Raw genomic sequence first — 24,973 nt, forward strand, 5'->3', positions numbered from 1 at the left:
CCTGCCACACGAGGGAGGAGCTGGTCTGCCGGCGTGCCCCACCGGGCCTGTGCGCGGCGCCCATCGAGCGGCCCCGCGTGCCCGCTGCCGTGCCCTGCAGGAGGCCCTGCTCCTGGCCAGCCGAAGCTGCAGAGCCACAACCACCTTGTGCTAATTAAAACCATTCCTTTTAGGAAGTAGGCAGACGGTTGCTTCCTCCCCTGCTGCCCGGAGCTGGCTCGTGCTTAAGGGCCGCTGTCCCCACCCTGCGTAACACGCGGCCCACCACCGGCTTCGGCCCTTAAACAAACACAGGCTGCTTCTCTCCACAGGCTTATTTTTAGTGCTTATACGAAGAGCGGCGGGAGTCAGGCAGAGTGCAGGCAGGAGCTGGGCCTCACTCCTGACCTGGGAATGACGCAAGGCTCTTCCCTCGCGCTGGCCTGGCCCAGCACTTCCAGCCCCTGCCACACAGGGAAGCCAGGGCAGAGGGGCCCCCAACAGACATTTCTCCAGCCCCACCACTTGTGGGACTCTCACTGGGCGACACAGCGGCTTGTTGGGAGACCATGCAGTGCACGGGCGTCTCCCCGCTCCAGCGCTAAGACCCTCCCAGGCTGCAGGCTCCACGTGCCCCCCAGGCTTCCTCCCCAGGAGACCTGGTCTCCCCATGCAGCCTGGCGGGGAGCCCGTTGCCACAGTGAGGGGAACTCTGCCTCCTGGGCACCTCCCCCAGCCCACTGCCTCCGGGGTGGGAAAGGACGGCGCTGGGCTGTGACCCCCGGTCTCCTGACGTCAGCGGGTGGTGCTCTCAGCCACCCCACCAGCTCCAGGCCAGCTCCGCACTCGCCCCGTCTGCCTGGGTCAGCAACGCGCTGGAAGCCGGCTGTTTGTTTATCTTCCTATTCAGCATTGCTTATTTTGATGGCACATCCTCCTGGCTCAGCCCAGGTCGACCCGGGAACGTTCCGCGTCCTGTTTGCCGAAGCCCTGCTCTGCAAGCCAAGTACGCACAACGGCCAGAGGCCCAGCACAGCCGCCACCGTGTGCACCGGCCACAGCAGATAAAAATATTCATGGCGAAACATCCTGGGGCCTGGGGTCTATATTTGAACTGATTGTATCTGTGTGTTTATCCGAGCGGGCTTGATTGCCGCTCTATTGGTGCAGAGCGGCCAAAACAACCTCGGCTCCACAGGCCAGGGCTTCCCTCAAGGCTTCAGGGGTTACTGGAGAGAGGAACCTCCTGCTCTTGTGTGACAGCTGGACACTGGACAGTGCAGCACTAAATTCCACACCGTGGGAACGTTCCCCTGCTGCCCAGGACAGCAGAGAGGGGAGCGGGAAGTAGGCCCAGCCGCTGCCCAGAACTGGCATGCCCTGTGCTGACTAGCTGGCGTTAATCAGGCAGCAGTCAGAGGGGAAATCCCAAACCAAATTAAAAAGCACCGGCCACCAAAGTGCTTTAAGGCCAAAAGGACCCCCAGCTCACAGAGTAGGTCGCCAACCACGGAGAGCAAGGATCGTCCTGTGGTTAAGGCCCTGGACTGGAACCCAGGAGATCTCGGCTCTATTCCTGGCTCTGCCATGACTCCCTGTGAGACCTTGGGAAAGTCACCTGGCCCCTGTGCCTCGGTTTCCCCCCTGTAAAGTGGGGTGATGTTTGTGACATGTTCCGATCCCACAGCAATGAGAGCACATAAAAGCCTTTAAAACTAAAACGGCCCCTGGCCCATGCCTGTGAGTGGCACTGGGCGGCAGTGTGTGGTAGTCTAGGACATTGATTTACCCATCCTGGCATCGGTTTGGGCTGGCCTGGGCCTGCCACCTCCATGGCACCAGGAGCTCGACCCTCACCCACTGGCACATGACACAGCCCCACGTGATGCTTTGCTACCCCACAGCCACGCGCCAGGAGCAAGAGGCCTTGTGTCAACACCACGCAGTGAGCGAGCGAGGGCCATTCTGCGCTGGGGCAGCGTGGGGCCGTTCCACAAGCACCGCCTGTTTCAGGACGCAGGAGCGCACTCCTTGCAAGCACACCAGGGCTCTGCTGCCCTCTGCATACCCTCACCAGCGTGGGGAGCGCCACGCAGTAACCAAGAGCGGCGCTCACTCATTCACCACACAGTGCTGCAGCGAACTGCACAAACCCTACATCCAGACAGCCACACACTGCCAGCCAGTGCCACGCGCAGGCCTCAGTGCCAGGCACCTCCCCGACAGCGGGCAAAACAGCAGCCTAGCCCTCTTGGATGCAAGGTGAGCTTCCATAGGCATATCACAGAGAGAGAGAACATGCCCCAAGGAGCTCACAACCCATGCCGGGACCTGTGCCCGAGTCTGCAGATAGCTTGGAGCAATAATTCTGCCTCCCCCATTTATCCCAGTGGGGTGGCACTTTAAATCTCAGCATTAACTATTACTTTCTGATCGTCTGAGCAGAGACACTAGGGCAAAGAGATGAAGGTTCCTGCCAGGAAGGAAATGGAGGAAAGCCACATGGGTAAGGGAGGGAGAAGAAGAAAGTACAGGTGGCAGAGAAGCAAAGGGTAGAAGCAGCTGTCTGTAACAGGGAGTCTCTTCCCCCAGGCAATGCTGAACATGACAATAAAGCACTGAACAAAGAGCAGTAATAACTGGATAAATCTCCCCTTGCCATGGGATCGCACTCCAGCGCCCGAGCTGGCTCGGTTTGTACAGAAAAGGGCATTTCTAGCTCTCATGCGCGCAGATCCCTTGGAAATGTGAAGAGAGTATCCAGCAGGGTCAGACGAGGATCTAACAGTCTCTTCTGACCTTACAATCTATGAATCAACGCCTCCTAGATCTGCAGACAGGGAGAAACCTTTGCTCCAAAAAGGTGCAACCTGCCACATTCATCTAAATGGCATGTTAACCCTGAACCCTAAGAATGGTGACATAAAGCACAAAACTGTTAACTATCCCACTGCAGATAAATCCCATTTTAGCAGATAGATCCAGCTGATGTGCTGAGCCCACAATCCCCAAGTACCAAAGCCACCATTGCCCCTTACCCAGCTGCCAGCCCCCCTGGCTTCTCCTCTACCCCAACAATGCTGCCGCTGTGCTCTGCCAACACAAAAATGCGTGGCGCTTCGAAAAGGAGAAAGGGGAGAAAAAGTAAATAAAGCAAATGTAATAAATAACCCAGGGAAGGCGGGTGGGTGCAGCACTGCCTGGCTCGCTGGTGCTCCTAGTTCATTCATTAACAAAGTCCATTTTTTAGTATAAATGAAACTGCCCCGACATTTCAGTGAGCAGGGTGGGAAGCCAAACAGCCCAGGAATTGCCACAGAATTTAGGTCCAGCTTCACACGGAACTCAAGTGGGCGTGGCACAGGTTTTTAAAGATATTTAGGCACTTTTGAAAATCACACAAGGCTCCTATCTGCATCGTAAGGTGCCTAAATACCTTTGACAATCTGGGCCCTTTGACTGCAGTGAAGCCCTGACCAGAGTAATTAGCTGATGTGCTGATTAACTGATGTGATGTCCTAAAAGACACTCATTATTTACACTTTCCCATCATCACTGGCTTGTTGTGCTGATAAAAGCTGTTGGATCTGTCTTGGGATTCCCCCCAGTTCCTTTCTGCTCTGACTGCTCCAGGCAGCTGCTCATGAATGAATTCTTGCCAAACACCATGAAAGACACTTCCAACATGTATAAATAAGCCCAGGACTTTGACGGAAAACTCCCCCTGATTAGTCAGAACACCCTGGACAGCTAAATGAGCACATACCCAGCAAGAAGACATATTTCAACAGCAATCGTCAAAGCAGCTCTCAGGCATACCTGTCCCTACTTCACAACCTCCATTCAATGCCTGGGATAGGTCTCTCGCTCACCGAGCACTGCCATTCTTCCCAGCAAGGGGTCAACCCAGAAAGGGCTGCTGAGAGCGCTGGCTTCACAGTTAGAAAGCCATGGCAACCAGCCTTACAAAGCTGCGGTAAGAGAAGTCTCCGATTTCCAGTGCTTTCCACTGGGGATGCCAAGTCAACCCTCGCCACCACAGTCAAGATGACAGCTCCTCTCCAACTGGCAAATAGTCATTGACACTTTAAAGTCATGTTTGTTTCATGCATTCACAGAGCTTCAGGCCAGAAGAAGCCAATAGCTCTGACATCTGCTCTGACCTCCTTATATCACAGGCCCTTGTATTTCACCCAGTTACTCCTGTATTGAGCCCAGTAACTTATGACTGAAGTGCATCTTCCAGAAAGGCATTCAGCATGGATCTGAGGCCATCAAGAGATGGAGAATCGCCCACTTCCTTGGAAGTTTGAGCCCAACTTTCCCATTCATTTGTCCAGGTCTGATGTAAGGCTAACCAGCGTACAGATACCAAAGGCATCCCACTTGCCATTTTTGAATATTGGCACAACATTAATGCTCTTCCGGTCTTCTGGAATTTCCTCGATATTCCAAGGTTTATTAAAAATTCACATCAGTGGGCCGGAGAACTCCTCAGCCAGCTCTTTTAGGATTCTTGGATACAAGTTATCTGGGCCCACTGATTTTAAAATGTTTATCCCAAGTAGATGTTGTTTAACAACCTCCTTAATTACGAATGAACTGGAAAGTACTTCTTCATCCTCAGCTAATCACTCATGTGATATGAGCACATCATCCTTCTTCTTTCCAAATAAAGAACAGAAATATTTATGGATAACTATTGCCTTTGCTGCATTATTAACAGTTTTATCATCTCCTATACCAATGGCTTATACCATTGCTAAGATTTCTTTTGTTTCTCTTACACTTAAACTCTTTCTTATTGTCCTTAGCCCTGGCAGCCAGGGAGTCTTCCCTGGTGTCTTTAGCTTCCCTTATCAATTTTCTACACTTCATAACTCCCAATTTATACTGATTAACAGCTACTTCCTCTTTTTTCCATTTGTTATATATTGCTTTTTATTTCTAATTGCTGCCTTCACTTTACCACTGAGCCAAAGTTGTCCTCTTTCTTAATTGTTGAATCATGGCTTTTTGGCCATCTAATAAACTCTTTTTAAAGAACACCCAATTTTCATTCCCATTCTTCTGTCTAAATTTTTCCTCTCAGTCAATTTCACTCACAGTTATCCTCAGCCTTTAGAAATTAGCTCTTGCACCACAAATATATATTTTTGGTTGGGACTGTCCTCTGTTTGCCCATATTGAATGTAAATAGATCATAATCACTGATCCCTAGGCAACCATCAATTTCCAGTCCAGTGATTAACTCATCTTTATCTGTTGTAATGAGGTCCAATATAGAGTTCCCCCATACTGGATACAACACCTTTTGTGTTAGGAAATTATCATCTATATTTTTTAGAAACTCCAGTGATGTCTTCTACTGGCTACATGAAAACTCCAGCAGATGTCTCCCAGATTGAAGTTCCCTATGTAACACAATTTCCCCCTCCCCACCCACCCACACATCACAGACAAGTGCTTAAGAAGTAACTCATCCTGGTCTCTGGTTTGATCTGGTGGTTTGTAACAGACCCCCACTGGCACCCCCTCCTGGGCTTTGCTGATTAGCGCAAAAGGACGGGAAAGTATTTCATCATTCGTATGTGACATGAATCCATCATGCTGCTTCTTTTCAAATACAGAACAGAAATATTTATCGAGCACTTCTACCTTTTCTGAATCATTATTAACATAGGACACAGACCTGGAAGGAACACCCGGGGTCATCAAGTCCAGTCTGCTGCTATCACAGGCAACCCATCATATCATCCCATTCATAAACTTATCAAGCTCCAATTTAAAACCAGAAAGGTGTCTTGCCCTCTCTCTTCCTATTGGAGGCTGTCCCAGAACTTCCCTCCCCTGATGGTCAGAAAATATCTTGATGAATTCCAGAGGGGTAGCCATGTTAGTCTGTTTTTAGCAAAACAGCGAGAGCCTTATGGCACCTTAAAGACTAACACATTTATTTGGACATAAGCTTTTGCTGGCAGAAACCCCCTTCGTCGGAAAATATCTTCTAATTCCCACCCTCCAGTCACTTCTGCCCAGTTTACCCCATTTGTTCATGAACAATTAAACAGTTTTAGTGTTCTAGTGATGGCTCTGCTTTATAAACCAGTGCAACGATCAGAATCTCTGGCGCTGTCCTTTCAAATCCCAAGTTCTTCACAGTGTGCATGATGGGGGAGACACGTGCTAAACCAAGTGGCAGGTTGTAATGAATAGGAGACAGCAGTTTCTACATACGTTAGCATTCCTCCTGTTTCCCTTCTCCCGCTCCAGCTCTGTCCAGCCAGAAAGCTCGAAAGCCACTTGCCCAAACTACTAGCCACTAAAAAACTTTTGAGAAGGAGCCAAACAAATTTCAGGCAAAGGTGGTCTTTTAGATATGCTCCTCCGTCAGTAATCTGGCCCTGGTGACACCTGCCCCACACCCCCTGCCCACTTGGCTTCCCAGTAGCCATGTGGAACAGGCAGGCTCAGGAGAAGCCACCAGGAGCAAATGAAGCTGGACTGTGGAGCACAGCCTCCTGGCCCCCCAGCTCTACATCTCACCTCAGGAAGCATCTGGTTTAACCAGAAGAGGGGTCAGGGCAGGTTTGACGGGAGGGGCTATCTTTACATTAGAGTCTGCCTGGTTCAGCTGAGCTGCTGTCAGAATTGCTGGCCTCTTGGTAAATTTCCCCAGTGTAGAAACGGCCAAGAGCAGCCCTGCACTGTTACCTTCACCTCACCCCTTGGGGCTCCCTCCCACTGTCCCTGACATGCCCCTTCTCACCCCACCCAGCCTGCTACCTTCTCCTGCATGGATTGGCACAGCCCTGCCAGCGAGCATGTGCAGCCACGTGTGACAACCCTACCAACCGCTCTGCCAGGCTCCACACCACCGGACTAACAGCACACGCAGGGAGCACAGGCAGTGTGATGGAGGAACAGGGGAGACAGCACACACACACCCAGCTGTGCTGGCTTCTCAGATCTCTCGGCTGATGAAACAGAGAGCAAGTCCAAGGACACGGAGCTAGATCCCAGGGAGACACACCGAGGGGGGAACGCACTGTCCCAGCCAGTGGCATTGAGCAATCTTTCCACTTCCTTGTGCATGTCACTCCTCAAAACTCGAGCAATAGGAGCGCTCGGCAAGTATTAACCCTCTGACCTTGGGGGAGAGAGAGCTGTCCCCCAACCTTCCAGAGAGCCCCACAGACCCAGGCAGCCACCATCCATTCCTGCTCTGCCTCTGCCATACCCTGGGCAACTAGCTGCCTGCCCCAAAGTGCCACACAAGGAGCAGCAAGAATGCAGCCAGCTCAGAAGGCAGCAGTCCCAATGGCTCAGCCAGTGAAGCTGCACATTTCCCCCGAGAACAGCAAGTCAAGCATTAAAAGGTACATCTGCCTGGGGATATCATCACCAGTTTGTGTGCAAACAGCCAGGCTTGCTTCTCCCTCAGTGTCCACCCCTGTGTGACTGTAGTCCTTACTGCACAGGCCTCCGCGTGACGGAGGGGAGCCTGGCTAGACATCTGTCTGCAGCAGCCTGGCAGGGATTCTCAGTCCCCACCCGCAGCTGTCGATCCTGCTGTAAGTGTTAAGTGGGCTCTGCTGACTCACTGGGTGGGTTGCTGGACAGACGGGAGATGGCAGCAACTCCAGGAGAGGGAAAGGATCTAAGATGTGGGCTGAGAAGGCTGGAGGGGAACCATGGGGCAGCCCAGCTCGGGGAGAAGGGCTGAGCTGTACATTATGTTGTTTTAGGCACAGTCACAAAGGGGGAGCCAGGATGGTCCCAGCTTCACTTCCAACAGGCACCTCTCCACATAGCCCCAGAGATGGATGCAGGCATTTGGAATTGCAAGGGCAGCAGCTGCCCATTTGTCACCTCAGCACCAGACCCAGTGAGACCCAGGCCCAGCACGCTGCGTGGCTCAAGTCAGCGATGGCCCCGTCTGCCCCGAAGTCACCAACTGCACCAGGCCAGGCTACCCCATTCAACCAAGGCCTTGCACACCTCGGCACACGAACCCGAGTGGGCGACGGGCCGGGGCGCTGGGCCATGCTGAGCCGAGCAGGCCACACTGTGTTGCCATAGACACACCCAGGTCCCCTTCGCACTAACACGCAGCAGCATCTTTCCCTACCTCTTCCACAAACTTCTGCAGGAACAACTCCTCCTGGAAGGGCTCGGTCCTCAGGCGGCCTGCAGAGAGACAGGAGTGTGAGCAGGGCAGGAGCACAGCCAGCTGCCCGCGCTCTCCCTGACAGGGAGATGAAGGGAGACGGTGCTGGATTTATGACTGTTGGTTTGAATTACCTGAGGGAGCTCAGACACTACAGTGACTGGGCCGTGTAACACCTACACAGGGACAGTGGCAGCGCCAGTCGGGAGAGAAGGAACCCTGGTACTCGTCAGCCCTGGCACCAGGGGCCGTTAGGAAAGCATTACAGCCCAGGAGAGCTCACAGCTGTCTGTCTGGAGCCAGCACCAGGTTTCAAAGCCCCTCAGACAAACGCAGCTTCAGCACTGTTGGCAAGCTCAGAAACCTGCGCTAGCCTTCAGGGTTTCTGCAGTTCAGCAAACACGGCTCCCAGCCCAGGCGGGCGGATGCAAGGCATGACGGCCAGCTCCCCGGGACGGCGTGGCGAGCGGTGGGGATCTCCCTGAGCCTATGGAGTTCCCCGTGACGGCTGCCTGGAGCAGCACTTCCACACCGGGCCCCATCTTAGCGCACGAGCCAAGGTGCGAGGCCTACGCCCCTCACAGAGAAATGCTGACGGCTTTGGCTGGCACTGACCATGAGGGTAGAGCCCCCCAGCAGCCTGTAGGCAGCACTTGCCCCACACCCCCATCATTGCCTGCACCTCCGGCTAAGCTTGCTGCTCCCCCAGCCACTGCACGCCACTGTGCTGCCCTCAAACCAGCAGCAGCAGCAAGAGGCAGCCACCTGCATTTTGGTATGCCCCAGAAAAATGGCGGCTGCTGTCTCGCACTTCCTCTGCAGCCAAGCTGAGGGTGGGGGAAGGTCTCCACGTAGGTCATTCTCCTGCTGCCCTGACACACAGACTCACCCACTCCCTGCCCCGGCACCCTCCAGCGGCGTCCCGCCATGCAGTCTGAAGCCAGGAGCCAGAGGTGAGGAGCAAGGCCAGCCGGCACAGGAACAGAGGGTGGCATTCAGAGCTCCTGGGTCCCACTGCAGTCATGCCACCCACCCAAGAGCAGGAGCTCCTCCTCCCTACTCCTGTGCACAGGAAAGCCAGCCCTTCCGTGGACATCCCTGGACACGGGCCCTTGGGGACAACCCAGCGAGACCACCAGGGGCTGGTCCCAATATCTGGCTTGCTCAGCCCTGTTGCTAGCTCCCGGCTTTCCTTTCTCCCCCTGCCGCCATGAACTGTTCCTGGAGAGCGGATCAGGCGACTGCTCCATCCGCCGACAACGGGCCATGCGCCATGCTAAGGAACCCTTCTGAGGTTCTGGGTGGGCACAAAGTGACGAGAATGACACCTCCCAGCCCCCTGCTGGCTCCTGCATCAGGCAAAGCTGCTGATTCGACACCCACAAATGAAACTCCTTCAGACTCCCACAAGCCCCAGAGCTTCAGTGCAGGGACCAGAGCCCAGTCTGGCTTGTGCGCTAACCCCGTTCCACATGCAGGCCGCGTGCCAACCTCACGCACACCTGTCCCCACCAAGGGAGGCCACAGGAGTGGGCAGGTGTCCTGAGCGGGGGAGTCGCCCTTCACAATCCCTGTTCCTGGGAATGATGCACAAGCCATGAAGGCCACAGATCAGCCCTCACCTCCCAGGCGGCATCTGTGGCACCAGCTAGTAAGAGAGTGAGTCCAAGCTGGAATCACTGAGACAACAGGGCCTGGAGGCCTGACACCACTTTCCAGCACTGCACTTACTGAGGGGCTGTATAAATAACCCGCTCCCCATTCGCAAGCCCGCACACCACGCAGGGATCAGAGTGCGTCAGGCAAGCAGCAGTGGACTAGTTCCCAGCTACCTAATTGATCCTGGGATCTGGTCTGGATCTCAGCAGCCCTCTGATGTGCAAGGGGAGCTCTCTGAGGAGCTCTTTGCTGGTGGAAAGCAGGGCATGACCCACTGGAAACAGCACCCTCTGGGCCGACGCATGCAGAGCCTCTGCCAGCCACAAACTGAATCCACATGCCAGAGGCATCACCAGCTGAGGGTGGGACCCAGCACCCTTTATAATCGCCAGGGGACTCCACCATCAGCGACAGCTCTGCTGGTCCTCATACCACCCCGCTCTGGGCACTGTGCTCTGCCGGCTGGGGACTAAAGCCAGGCCCCTCGTTAACATCTCAGAGTCTCCACACTGGAAGCAGAGCCACGCGCACAGCCACGCTTCCTATGTTCTTCTAAGGAAGCCGAGGGGAAGAGTCAGGAGCCCCTGGTCCCTCGCCAAGTGCTCTGCAAGCTACTGCACATGGGAAAAAAGCCTGACTCTGCTCCAGTTCCTTCACTAGCTGGCATCTGCACCAGGCTCCTGGTCACGGGCCAGGTGCTCTAAGTAAAGCAAAGACTCCCCTGGCAATGCCCCAAGTCCTTCGGCTACCGGACAATCTCCATTCCTCCTCCACCTCTCCCCTGGGGACCGCTCCCAAGGCTTCTGGCTACCGTCTCACTGCCGTAGCAGCTGGACGTGAAACACAAGCCTCGCTGGGTAACAGCCAGCCTGAGCACTTTGTGCCAGCCCTGTGCAGGGAAGGAAACTCCCTCCCAGCTCTCGCCAGCCCTGGTTTCCCCAGGAGTGGAGCAGCCCTCCATACCTCTGCTGAGAGCAGCCCCACTCTCCCTGTAGTCTTCGATCTCAGCATCCTTCTGCAGCAGGAGAGATGCCAGGTCTTGCAGCTGGCACTGCAATGCCAGGCTCATCCGGATGAGGGGCCGCACAAGATGACGGGAAACCTGGGGTGGGAAAGACAAAACAGGGAAGCCAAGAAGGGCACTTAGACCGTCTCCAGAACAAAAGCGACTGAAGCAGGTCAGTCGACAGCAGCAATGTCTTGGCAACAGCTACAGCCAGCGGCCACTCAGGACTTCCCAGCGCGCACAAAGCCCAGGAATGCCTGTCTGCCATTCCAGCATCTGCCTGCAGGAGGCACTGTAGGGAATGCTATAGAAACCTTGGCCGCGAGAGGCGCTGTAGAGAATGGGGCAGCAGCGCTGACTGCGGGATAACTTCCGTCTACCCCAGCCCCAGCCTCTCTCGCAGCAGGAGGCGCTGTGCAGAACTGCCCAGGCTGGGGGGGAACAAGACGGACGTGGGGTGGGGAAGGTGCAGTATAAGAGATCCAGCAGACAGCTATGGGAGAGGCAGGAGACAACAGTCAACTCCTCTGGGCCAGTCAGCCCCCGTGGGCCCCGACACGCACTCTAACACTGGAAACAGACATGGCTGGGACTACAAAGCAAAAGGGACAGAGCTGTCAGATTGCGGCTTGAGGAAATGGAGAGACGTTCACAGGAAGATGAGATCAGAGGCGTGAGGAATCTCTACCTACAAACCCTGTGGGGGCCCTTGCTGCTGTCCCCCCCGCACCTCCCACACCCAGCCCAGGACATCTCCTCCTTGCCCAAAGCCTCTCAGAGCTGAGGGTCCTTCCCTGTTCCCCAGCATGGATGGACGCACCCTGCTCTGCCTCAAACCCCGGTCACTTTCTCTGTAGGACACGCTCTCCCCACAGCTTCCTGGCCCTCATGTCACAGGGGGTCAGGTCAGGCCAGGTCAAGCTCTGCTCCCAGGGGCCCATCTCACCCCGTCAGATGGACAGAGAGCAGCCCCCTCATTGTCATCTGCGGCACAGCGTGGGCAAGACCCATGCACCAGGGCCGGACAAACCCCTATGCATTCTGTGCTGCGTTTCTATCAGCAACTCCAAGCCCCTGGCGCGGGGGTACAGTCAACACAGCACCACGCACAGACACCACAGACCCCAGAGGCCCTGCGTCCATGGCGTACTCACCGCAGGGAGCTGGGGGTTGAGTTCTGCAGCCACCCCCCCCTTTCACCCTATGGTGCAAGGCATGGGCACTGCAGGCCCCAGAATGCAATGCAGCCTCCATTCGGGTCAAGATGCTGGAACCTGTGGCCCCCGGGGGCCATCCCTCCACTGGCAGAGCTGAGCGAGGGGGCAGTCTGCTCCGTTCTAGGCCAGCTCGGTGCAGGTCTCGGACTCTGTCATGGCGAGCTGCTGGTGCAGTGCTCAGCTGAGCAGAGCCCGGGCCCTGCTCCTGCATTACGAACAGTAACACTCAGCACTGTGCAATGCTTTACAAACACCAGTCAAGGTGTGGGACATGGGACAGGGGCAGCTGCAGGCTCACAGCCTGCTCTACCATCTGATAGTGCTGCGGGACTCCGACCCTCTTGGACAATGTCTTTCCAGAGCCGTGTGTCTTGGACCAGGGGAGCAGCATGGGTCTGCCCCACATCCTCTGCTCCACATGGAACCAAAGCTCACGTGTCGCCCCTTTCATTGCTTCTCCACCGGTGCACCAGCTAATTCAGGGATATCAGCAGAGATGTGCACAGCTCTGGGAAGCTCTTGCTGCTGCAGAGCCAGCAGGGCCACTGACACACACGGGGGGGTTTGGTATAAAAGGATTTCAAGGCTGGTGCAAGGAGCTGCACGGGCAGGCTGGAGACTGACTCCTCCACGTACCCCAGGAAAGGCAGAGCCTGGGCAAGCTCCACCCCTGCACGCAGACACACAACCCTGCCAGGCAGGATAAGCCTCTAGGGTGAGCTCTGACCAGCCCCTGTAGCCTTTTCAGTCCCGGCACAGCCGGTGCCCACCACATGGATAGACTCTGTGAACACCTGTCCCACTAGCAACGTCGCTGAGACCCCAGCTCTGCTCCCTTCTAAAGAGCAAGGCAAGAATTTCAAGTGCAGATATTTCACAGCATCAGAACGTTCAGGCAGGTCCAATGCTGGGCCTGACCAAAGGGCAATGCCCTTTAAAAGGGCACCGCCAGGGATTCTCAGCTTGTCCCCTTGCTGCCTGTCCTGTCCCACCCTTCCACAGCTGGGGGGAGGAGTATTTGTTAAGTGACACTGCAGCAAATCTTGCAGTCGAGCACAGCACCACACGCACTGCCCCAGCGAGCAGCACTACCACCTGTCCAGGAGGCCCCTTCCCAGTGACAGCTGCCTCAGCAGCTTCTCCAGCAAGCCACAAACCCATGACCTGCCACTGAGCCGCCTCTCTTGACTAGCAGCAATCATTAGCTAGGTGCACAGCGCCCTCGCGTGCACATTAGACACCACTGCAATCTAATACAGCTACCGAGAGCACACTGGCTTAAAGACAATTGCTTGTCAGAGCAAAGAACGCCCCGAATTTCCCCCATGCACACGACGATGGAGGAGCATCTCCCTGAGGAATGCGCGCCTCACCCGCAGAGGCGCTGAGAAGGCTGGAAGTGAAGCCCTTATGAGCCAATTTGTTCTATAAAGGAACAAGGGAAGGTTCGATTTAACTGAAAAGCAATTCATTCAAACCTGAGCAAAGGAAACTCTCCTTCATAACACGCTCAGTTAGCCTGTGGCACTCATCAACCAAGAAACCACCACAACGGGATGAGCTAGCAATGTGGGTAATGGGAACATCAGAGTCACAGCAATAAAGAAGTTTTTAAAACAAGTGTTTTTGTCAGGGCTATAAACCTTCAGTCTTCAGGGCATGTGCCAATCTCTGCCCTAGGGACAGTCAGACCATCACTGCCCAGGGCAGGGCTCCCTGCGCCTCCTTCTGAGCAGTGGGCATTGGCTTCTGTCACAGGCAGGAGACTGGGTTGGATGAGCCCCTGCTCGGGCAGCCTAGCCATCTGTTTTCCTAACTAGCCCAGCCCCTGATTTTCGACCTGGTCCCAGCTTTGAGTCTCCTAGCTGTTTGCATGGTGCCACCTACTAAACGTAATCACCCCAGACAGACAGCCTCTTCCATGCTGCAGGTACAAAGAGCGCTGTGCAAAGGTCAAGGGACAGAAAAGCACAGACAGGAATCACATTCCCCAGCAAAGAATCAGCTGCCTCCGATGAGACAACAGAGAGCAGAGCTGCCAAACAGTGCGGTAGGAAGTGAGCAAGCCTTGTTTTCCAGCCGGAACCACAGGGGGACTTTTGGGAGGGACCAGTGGGCCGGAAGCTCTGTCAGAGCTGCACTGTTAGCTGCAAAGCCAGAGCACCTTTCATTACCAGGTGGTCAGAGCATCAGTTTTATGTTTCAGCCGAAACACAGACTCCCAGCAGCACAGCATTGCCTGGACCCCACAAAGGCAGTGGGGTCAGCTCTGGATCCAAGAACAGAGGACCCCCACCCCTGCTCTTTGTAGCACAGTGCCACCTAGTACCAAACCGGGGTCTTCCCCTTACTGAGCCCCCACCCCGCTCCTTGGATCGCCTACACATTGCTTGCCTCCCAGTCCTGGCCCCCCATTAACTTCGATGGGAGAGGGTTCAAAGAAGAGCCACGAGAATGAGTAACGGATTTGAAAACCTGTCTTGTAGCGATAGACGCAAGGAGCTCCCACTATTTAGCTTAACCAAGAGAAGGGTAAGGGGCCACTTGGTTCCGTGTATAAGCACCTGCATGGGGATCGTGTATTTAATAATGAGCTATTCAGTCTAGCAGACAAAGGTAAAGGACAATCCACTGGCTGGAATGAAGCTAGACAAATTCAGATTGGAAACAGGTGTATATTTTTAATGGGGGGAGTAATTAACCCCAGGGACAACTTACCCAGGGCTGTGGTAGATTCTCTGACCATTTTTTAATCAAGACTGGCTGGTTTTCTAAAAGCTCTGCTCTAGGAATGGTTGTGAAGACAGACGCTCTCTGGCCTGGGTTCTACAGGAGGTCAGATTAGATGATCACAATGGTCCCTTCTGGCCTTGGAATCTAGGAAACTCTGCTCCACTTGAGAGTTTCAGTGGAGGTTTGAGTGCAGGGGCAGATCGACTCCCAAGGAACCACGAGCGTGCCTCTCCCTGCTTCTATCTTCTCCTGCGACCTCACCACTCCACTCCGCCAGCCTACAGCATCGGCTGGCCAGCTTCACCCACAAGCTCCTTTGCATTTTCTTCCATGGTGAGCCGCATGCAGGGAACTGAACTAGTCCATAAAGCCACTCCCCTGGATATCTTCAGATCCCTCCCCTTGTATAGCCAAGTGGCTTGGAGCCCCCCGGCCCCCCCCCATACCCATCTGGCCCATGTTAATGACTTTGTTTGTTACATCCACTTGTTGTATCTCAATTAGACTGTAAGCTCTTTGGAGCAGGGACCATCTTTGACCCTGTGTTTGCACAGCACCCTACATAGCAGGGCCCTGCTCCAGGTGCAGGCCTCCAGATGCTACTGTCACACAAATGATGAATGCAATGCAAAGGAATGAACACGGCAGAGCTATGGCCTATGCTAGACACTCACACTGTTCCTTTCTGGCCTTACAATCGCTGAATGGCTCTAAGAAACAGCGCTACACAGCCCCAGCAGCTCTTCAGCTCCATCCCCTGCCCTGGAGGGGCTCAGCATGGCACTTGCCCGTTACAGACACCAACTCAGGAGTCCCCCCAACAGCCTGAGGAGGCAGGGGAGACGGGAACACTCTTTCCCACAGCCTACAGGAGGCAAAACTGTGGCACAGAGAAAAGCAGGGACTTGGTCAAGGCTACACATTGAGCCAGTGGCAGAGCCAAGGTCAGAACTCAGGACCTTCTAGCTCCCAGCCAGGTGCTGATTCCCCCAGGCTGCACTGTACTGCGATAGCCATGGTGCAGGGTGCTGCACACACACAGGCAGAGCTAGTCCTTGGCCGGCAGAGCTGACAGGCTAACCTGAGCAGGAAGTGGCTGTGTCACACATCGGGAGGGACAGCAAATGGGGGGAGCCAGGGTCATACCAGGGGATGCAGGTAGTTAGGGCACACTTTGGGAACTCCAAAGCCTCCAGAAGATTTTTTTTTAACTCAATTAACTCAGCTCCCACCACCCACCACAGCCCCTCGCCATCACTGGCTGGTTTTGCTGAGCGTCTCAGCAGAAGGAACAGGTATGGGGCACATCACAGAGTCCTTTCCTCACCATCTCCACAGCGGCTGCGGTGCAGTGGAAATCCCAGTAGAAGGGCAGTCCGGAGAGCTCGCTTTTCACATGGATGGTGAGTTTGCTGGGGGTCTGCTGGCAGGAGAAGGACGTGGCATCACTCTCCCTTCCTTCCAGCAAGGGGCACATCAGGTTGCTCAAGCGATTCAAGAAAGAAGACACGTGAGCTGTCAGCCGCTTGTTCAGCTCCTGGGAAAGCCCAAATGGAAAGATGCAGTTAGTGGAAGCAGCAAAGTGCCCTGGAGACCCACTCAGCTTGGCTCCCAATTCATCCTGTCCCAGGGCTCCCAATTCTACCAGTCCCTCCGAGGGACTGGGCATTTCCTACCCGAGGTCACTGCACCCTCCTTCACCTTCCCTCACCTGAGAGCAACGGACACCCATCTGGTCTGTGCTTCACAAAGCATCTTTCCTCACCAGTTCTCCCCATGCCCGTCATACCAGGTTTCTGGGCATTCCCTCCCGTCTACCAGAGCCCCAGCCCTGGGCAGATGGAGTTCAGAAGGGCAGGGGATAGAATTTCCTTATGTCCTCTATCCCCTATGTGGTTCCTGGGATGCCCTCCCCGATATCCCATGGCCCTTCCATTGCCACCCCAGAGCTCTCGTGTGCTAGGACACCGCTCAGCTGCTGCAGGCTGGCTGAGAAACTGTTACAGCCTAGCCCACCTGCTAACAGAGCCAACTGGGCAGCAGCCAGTGTAGTCTATGGGAATAGCCAAGGGGCAGAGGCAAGGCTCCTCTGCCCACCACCACCCACTCCCCAGCAGAAGCCAAACTCCATAAATCACTCAAACACTAAGCCCAGTGATCAGGGGTAACAGCACCCACAGAGGCTCCAAATGGGCCCTGCTCCCATCTGCCCCTTGGCCCGGAGACAGAGGGGATCTAGAAGAGAGATAGATGGTTGCTTCTGCTGCCTCGGCTGTTTCTGAAGCTACATCATTAAAACAAACATGTCACTGAAGCTGTAGAAATGTAAGAACAGCCATACTGGGTCAGACCAATGGTCCATCAAGCCCAGCATCCTCTCCTCCCACAGTGGCCAATGCCACGTGCCTCAGAGGGAATGAACAGAACAAGTAACGTCAAGTGATCCATCCCGTCGCCCATTCCCAGCTTCCGGCAAACAGAGGCTAGGGACACTTCAGAGCATGGTTTTGCATCCCTGCCCTTCTGGCTAACAGTCATTGATGGACTACCCTCCATGAACTTATTTAGTTCTTCTCTGAACACTGTGATAGTCTTGGCCTTCACAACATCCTCTGGCAACAAGTTCTGCAGGTTGACTGTGCCTTGTGTGAAGAAATATTTCCTTTTGTTTGTTTTAAACCTGCTGCCTAGTAATTTCATTGTGTGTTATGAGGAGTAAATAACACTTCCTTATTTACTTTCTCCGCACCAGTCATGATTTTATAGCCCTCTGTCAAATCCTCCTTAGTCGTCTCTTTTCCAAGCTGAGAAGTCCCAGTCTCTCCTCAGACAGAAGCTGTTCCACACCCATAATCATTTTTGTTGCCCTTTTCTGCACCTTTTCCAATTCCAATATATATTTTTGAGATGGGGCAACCAGATCTGCACACAGTATTCAAGATGTGGGCGCACCATGGATTTATAAAGAGGCAATTTGACATTTTCTGTCTTATTATCTATCCCTTTCCTAATGGTTCCCAACATTCTGGTAGCTTTTTTGACTGCTGCTGCACATAGAGCGGATGTTTTCAGAGAACTATCCTCAGTGACTCCAAGATCTTTCTTGAGTAGCAACAGCTAATTTAGAACCCATCATTTGATATGTAGAGCTGTTAATTGTAACTGCCAGGGCAGCATCCCTGGAGGAAAGGTCCTGAGGATGAAGCTTTAGGTATCCTCTGATCTGGCCACTAAAGCCAACAACAGACTCTACCTTGATGGCCATACCCAATTCTATGGCATCCCAGTCACCAGAAAGATGGGAGGAGGAAGACAGGCTGACAGAGTCACTCCCTGCTAGTGCACTGGCCTTGCACTCCTGGAAACAACCTTCCCATCCAGCCCACAAGGGAAGTGCATCTGATGGCCTTACCCCTAGGGGATCTCTCTCAGAACCCCAGAACCACCAATTTGGTACAATGTCTGATGAGCAGGGATCCAGCGCTAGAACAACAGGGGGTGCAGAGTGAGAACATAGAGGCGTTGATAGAGCTGTGAGGAGGGAAATCAGGACTGGCCTACAAGGGAGGCTGCAGATCAGGACTGAGGGGCATCAGCAGATATTGGATGCAGGAGCCCGGGACTAGCAGAGCAGAAAATGTTGTACGTCAGAATGGAGAGGGATCAGCAGAGCTGGGTAAGGACCTCCCACGTCAAGGACTTTTAGCCTAGTCCTACTGAAGCTCATGCTGGGATATTAGCTGGCTTACACATAAAAAAGGGTTTGTGGGTTTTGAAAACCTCGTTCCAGACTCACCTTGGACCTTTTCGCAACGACATCCGTGTCTGCACACTCATACCACACGCTGGTGAGGTCAGAGATCAGCAAGGCATAGCCGGTGTCTCTGAAACAAGCCTTGGCAATAAAAGTTGACTCAGCAAAGCAAACTGAAGCCCAGCGCTGTGTCAGGAGGCTGCTGCCTAGATCCTCAGAGTCCTCCATCCTGCAAGAGAGTAAACAGGCTCAGAGAGCAGCACTCCAGGGAAGAAAGAACACAACTTCCACCAGACCCCACTCCCTGGAGAGAACATGCTCCATGAAAGCCCATGTGCCCCTCTGAGAGGCCTTTGGATCCCCGCTTGCTCACACTAGCCCTGAGGCCTGCAGCTGATGATAGCAAACCAACTCTGAGCACAAGCATCATTCCACAGTGACACCTGCCTCAGCTCCGTGCAGTTCATCAGGCAGGTAACAGACCCCGCAGGCTAGAGAAACGTCCCATTACAGGAGAGAGTGAATGGCGCTGCCCAGGGAAGACACGTCTTTGGGCATTTGGCATTGCAGTTTCTATTCCATTTTAAAATAAATAATGCACTGCTGGTGTCTGATAAACAACAGCATAAAGGGACATGCGAGAAAGCGTTCTTATTTCAAACAGATCTTCTCCCCTGCAAGGTGGATACAAATCCTTTTTTTGTTTTAAATACAAAAAATTGGATTAAAAAATTTTTTTTAAATCATCAATAAAATACTAAATTTCTCTCTAGTTTCAAAACTAACAGTGACAATGAAATCTCATCACAAACATGCTAAACCTACACTTACAGTCTCAGACAAATGAATTAATGGCTCTAGTCAGTCCAGCCTAACTACCAGCTCTTGCTTCTTTAAAGTTCTGGGCTTCCAGTTTCAGTTTCTCAGCAGACTAAAGTCACCTGTGCAAAGAAAGACACAGGCTGGATAGGACACTTCATTGACATAGCTGAGTCCTTATGACTAGGCTACACTCCATCTGGGAGAGCAGACATTGGTGGAAGGTTGCTAGATACAGGGTATGAGAAGAAACTTGAACAGTGTGCAAGAAATACTGAGGAAATTTGCCAGTTCAAGCCTTGATGGGTGGAGCGACGTACACAATGATCCAGTAATATGTACCTGTGTGACAACAGAAGATGGGGTTGCATATCATCCAAAAACAATAGATACATTGGGAAATGCCCACACAACAGAATATTTAAAAGAAGTGGCAGTGAAAGCTGTAATAAACTGTGAACAAAAATTCAACTGTCACGTGCACAGTTTTGTCACAGACAATGCTGCAAACGTGGCAAAGATGAGGAGATACTTAGAAGAAGAAACGGAAGGATGCTCCTTAATAACATATGGCTGCAGTGTCCATTTAATGCATCTTTTAGCCAAAGACTTAAGTACGTCTTCTCCAGGAATAAAAGAAAATGTTGTTGAAGTCGCAAAATACTTCTGTAAAAACCATTTTGCTTCAGCTTCACTGAAGAGAGCAGGAGGATCCAAACTAATTCTCCCTCAAGATGTTCGATGGAATTCTGTGGTTGATTGTTTTGAACAATTTATGAAGAACTGGCCTAGTCTCATAAAACGTTGCGAAGAAAACCGTGATAAAATAGATGGAAGTATCTCATCCAAAGTATCTAACATTGGATTAAAGAGGAACGTAGAGGATATGCTCAGGATACTGAAGCCTATATCCATAGCCTTAAACAAACTCCAGGGAAATTGTTGCTGTATTGCTGATGCTGTCGAAATTTGGAAGGCACTTCAAGAGACCTTGAAGAAAGAAATACCTCACCAGAAAGTTAAGCTGCAGGCAATAAAGAAGCTAATGAATCAAGCACTAACTCCACCTCATTTTCTTGCGAACATTCTCAACCCCAGATATAAAGGTAGATGCCCAACTTCTGAAGTTGATGCTGCCTTGGCATGGGCATCTCAAAATCACTCCTCAGTTATGCCAGTCATAATAAATTCAGGGCTGGAGCGGAACCATTTAAACAGTACATGTTTACTGATGATGTTTTGAACAAAGTCACTCCCCTGAATTAGTGGAAATCATTAGCCAGGCACCTTGAAACAGAGTTCCTTCAGTTGCTAAGCCAACTTTTCACAGCAGTAGCTTCCTCTGCAGGCATAGCGAGAATATTTTCATCGTTTGGTATTATTCACCCAAAGCTAAGAAATTGACTGGGAGTTGAAAAAGCAGGAAAACTCGTATTTCTGTTTCAGTCTATGAATAAAAACGACAGTGGGAGTGGGGAAGATGAGAGCTAGTTGTAGAAGTTTTAAGGACAGCGTACGTTTAGTGTTGTGATGACTTGTCTGTTAGAGTTAATAACATTTGAAAATTAAAAAAAAAAAAAAAAAAGCGTTTAAGGACAGTTGTCAGCCAGCAACTCAGGAGACTGCTGCAATTACAAATGTGAAACATTTATGTAACATTTAAGATTTAGTTTAATAAAATATAAGTGCCATTGTGACTGATTTAGTTCTGACCATTCCTAATGTACTGCTGCTGCATCTGCAGCTTGACACAGGTAATGAGCATTATATACTATTTCCTAAATTAATAAAAATCAAGTTATCTAAAAATTTACACAAAGTATACCCTCCTAGACATTGTAAAAAGCTGCATTGAGTTGTAAATTAACATGTTTTAGTGATCAGATTTCCACCACTGTTTAAGAAATGTGTGAAGAAGTATCAGTGGGAAACTTGATTCAAATCAATGATTTTCTCTTGGTGTTTTAAATCGCCTTGATTTAAATCAATGGTTTAAATCGCCTTGATTTAAATCAATCCACCCTGCTCCCCTGTGTTATAAATAATACTTTCCATCATTAAAACAGAGAGAATTGCTCAATTCTAATTTATTTTTCCCCAACTAATTATGGAGTCAGTTTATAGGCCGAGGGATGAGCTCTCACTGTCTGTGGGGAGACTAGAACGTGAGCGCTAGCGTTTCTGCCCCAAGCCGATATGAGATGTAATCATTGACACTGAGCCATGGGAAGGTGAATGGAGTCTGATGTATCTGTCCACCCTGAGGCACTGTACTGTGCTGAGCAGCATTCCCATGCCACTGCATGCCCTGCTGTGTTCCTGACTAGAGAATCTCAGAGTTATAAGAGAAACAACAAGATGAGCAGTGCCAATGATGACCTTAGATACTTCTGTACTTGGCCCAGCACTTTCTGCCCAGCTTCTCCTCCTGCCGGATCCTAGGCACTTCAGAATCCAGTGTTTGTGAATTCCCAACCACAGGAGCTACTGTGGCAGCACAAACAGCGAGTTATAATCTCACTGCAAGGTCAAACTGGAGGAGGAGATGGGCCACTAGCAAACTATTATTTGAACTGCAGTAGGGATCAGGGCCCTAACACACCAGATGCTGGACGAACAAATCTGGATCAAAGTATCACAAGGCAGGGTGAATGGGTTTGTGTTTCATATTAAGCTGTCCAAGGAGAGTACTACAATGACTACAACTCCCAGCATTCAATTCTCTCCTTTAGCCCAATGATGGAGCATTGCATGCTGGGAACTATAATCCAGGCAGACAGGCTTCTCAGAATTAAAGCTGAGTGGCAAAGGGAAAAGGATGGGCTTTGCCCTTTTCTGTGTCTTTATGCAGTACAAAGACTGCTCAAAAGGGGACGGGGTCCCACCCCCTCTCTTCAAAACAAATTCTGAGGATTGTTTTTCACTAGAAATTCAAGTCCCATTGGCTTTTTCCCTAGCAGATGCTCTGGGAACTGGAAGAGGTGCCATGAAAGGAAAACCTTAAGATCATAAGAATGGCCTTACTAGGTCCGACCAATGGTCCATTTAGTCCAGTAACCTGTCTCTGACGGTGGTCAGGGCCAGACGCTTCAGAGGGAATGAACAGACTGGCGCAATTATCTAATGATTCATCCTATCGTCCAGCCCCAGCTTCTGGCAGTTGGAGGTTTAAAAACTTCTAGAGTAGGGCATTGCATCCCTGCCCATCTTGGCTAATAGCCGTCGATACACCTATCCTCCATGAACGTCTCTCATTTTTTAACCCAGTTATACTTTTGGCCTTCACGACATCCCCTAGCAACGGGTTTTCCACACGTTCACTGTGCGTTGTGTGAAGAAGTCCTTCCTTATGTTTGTTTTAAACCTGTTTGTTGCCTATTAATTTCATAGGGTGACCCCTGGTTCTCGTGTTATGTGAAGGGATAAATAACACTTCCCTAGTCACGCTCTCCTCACCAGTCACGATTGTATGGACCTCTCTCATATCCGCCCAGTACGGGCAGGCCCCATGCTCCACATGACAGGGATCCCTAAACCTCTGATTGCCGGAAGCTAGGACTAGATGACAGAGGAGGGATCACGCGATAACTGCCCTGCTCTGTTCATCCCCTCTGAGGCATCTGGAGCCAGCCACTGTCGGAAGACAGGAAACTGACTAGGTGAATCATTGGTCTGATCCTGTATGGCCGTTCTTATGTTCTTAGTCATCTCTTCTCTACAATGAACAATACCCGTCTTTTTAATGTCTCCTGAGGTGACCGGAACTACCTGCAGTATTCAATGAGTGGGAGATACATAAGCGATTGTTATTCAGACTGCTTTAACCTTTTGTTTCCGTTTATCCTTGTTAAAGAGTAACTTGGAAACTCTTGGGAGGAAAGACACCTTTGTTACAAGATTCATCTCCCCATCCCGTTCAATGTAGGGCAGAGAACTCCCAGCCTTTGCGAGATCTTCAGTAAGAACTCCAGTTACACCTGAGAAGAATGCACTTGATAGTCCCAATATCTATAAGGTTTACAAGCAGAAAAATAATTCTGTTTTAGAAAAGACAAACAACTCCATTTTCTTTCTTCCTAGAGTGTACCAGTTAGGGGCTGCTCACTCCTTCCAAGGCAGCGGTACCGCCCTTAACTGGACGAAGTCCGGCGATCCCTAGAGCAGAGCCTACAGACAGCAGATCCCAATGGCAAAGGGCAGCAGGAAATAGATGCGTCCCTTTCTCTGTAGCACACTGTGCGGCCCGCAGACGAGTGGCACCATATGAGAGTTTATTATTGTGTGTCTATACATGGTAACTGTCTGGGCTCACGGCTGGTTGTTATACAGCGGGTTCAGAGGAGAAGCCCAGGACTACATCCAAATGTACAAAGGTTCGGGCAGAAGTTTGAGGCTTTAGGCAAGTATTTGATGACGGGGGAAGGCTCAAGGCTGCTTTCCTTTGGGAGAGCAGCGACAGCAGGGCCCGTCCCGGTGCCCGGCACAGCACCTCTGCCTGTTATCTGGCTGTATGGTGGAAGCGGCTCTGAGCCCCAGTCACAGAGCAGGGCCCTGCTGCGCTAGGCGCTGCACAAAGATGGGACACGCAGACAGTCCCTGTGCCAAAGGGTTTACAGTCTCAGGGCGGGTTACTCGGCTTACGCCCCCTCCTGCGGCCACGCTGGCCTCTGCCTGCCCTCACCAGCACCCACCCCCCAAAACCAGGCGTTGGCTAAAGCCAGGCGGGGGCTGCCCAGGGCTGGGGCAGCAGGGGGGCGAGACCCGGCTCTGCCGGCCCAGGGGGGAGCCTCCCGGGCACAAGGGAGTTCGGTGCCCCCTCAGCCCCCCAAACCCCCCTCACCCCTCCCCTCAGCCCCCCCAAACCCTTCTCACCCCCTCCCCTCAGCCCCCCCAAACCCTTCTCACCCCCTCCCCTCAGCCCCCCAAGCCCCCTTCTCACCCCCTCCCCTCAGCCCCCCCAAACCCTTCTCACCCCCTCCCCTCCCCCAAGCCCCCTTCTCACCCCCCCCCCTCAGCTCCCCAAACCCCCCTCACCCCCCCTCCCCTCAGCCCCCCAAGCCCGCTCCCCCGGCTCACCCCGCTCCGCTCCGCCCCCGCCCTCCCCGTACCGTGCGCGCGCCCGGCCCGGCTGGTTCCCGCGAGAGGCGCCGCCCGGGGGAGGGAGACTGAGCCCGCCCCGCCGGGTTGCCGCGCGCACGGGGCTGGGGGCGGGGCCTGGCCGCGCGCACGGGGCCGGGGGGCGGGGCCGACTGAGCCCGGCGTGTCGGGAGCGCGCAGCCCCGGGCCCGGCCTCTCACCGCGCCGCAGCCGGACCCTGGCCCCGGGCTGGGCCCTGCCCCGGGCTCCCGCGGGGCGCCGGGCCGAGCCGGGCCAGCCTGGCCAGGGTGGCAGAGGGGGAGGCCGGAGGCTGGCCAGGCTCGACCCCCTCCTGCGACCTTGCCCTGCTGGGGCTGGGGCTCAGACTGGAATGGGGGTGCAACCACACCGAGTCCACACCCGCACCGGGTCCACACCCGATCCCACGCCCACGCCGGGTCCACACCCGCACCGAGTCTGCACCCGATCCCACGCCGGGTCCACACCCGCACCGGGTCCACACCCCATCCCACGGCCGTCCGCACCCACACCGGGTCCAC

The 24,973-nt window shown here is 53.0% G+C and overlaps 1 protein-coding gene across 1 annotated transcript in view; it reads right to left on the reverse strand.

Moving 5' to 3' along the window:
- The window catches only part of NHEJ1 (non-homologous end joining factor 1), a 113,808-nt gene extending 89,343 nt beyond the window's left edge, over window positions 1-24,465 (reverse strand). The window contains exons 1-5 of the mRNA XM_067570105.1: window positions 24,414-24,465; window positions 18,561-18,747; window positions 16,092-16,301; window positions 10,772-10,910; window positions 8,111-8,169 (exon numbers count right to left, since the gene is read on the reverse strand). Coding sequence (XP_067426206.1) covers window positions 8,111-8,169; window positions 10,772-10,910; window positions 16,092-16,301; window positions 18,561-18,746 — 594 coding nt within the window. The 5' untranslated portion in view covers window position 18,747; window positions 24,414-24,465. The remainder of the gene's footprint in view (window positions 1-8,110; window positions 8,170-10,771; window positions 10,911-16,091; window positions 16,302-18,560; window positions 18,748-24,413) is intronic.
- Window positions 24,466-24,973: the final 508 nt, after the last annotated feature.

The sequence above is a fragment of the Emydura macquarii genome, unplaced genomic scaffold (genome assembly GCF_026122565.2).
Source record: "Emydura macquarii macquarii isolate MOO-44397 ecotype Brisbane River unplaced genomic scaffold, CSIRO-AGI_Emac_v2 contig_2988, whole genome shotgun sequence".
Lineage (NCBI taxonomy): Eukaryota > Metazoa > Chordata > Testudines > Chelidae > Emydura > Emydura macquarii.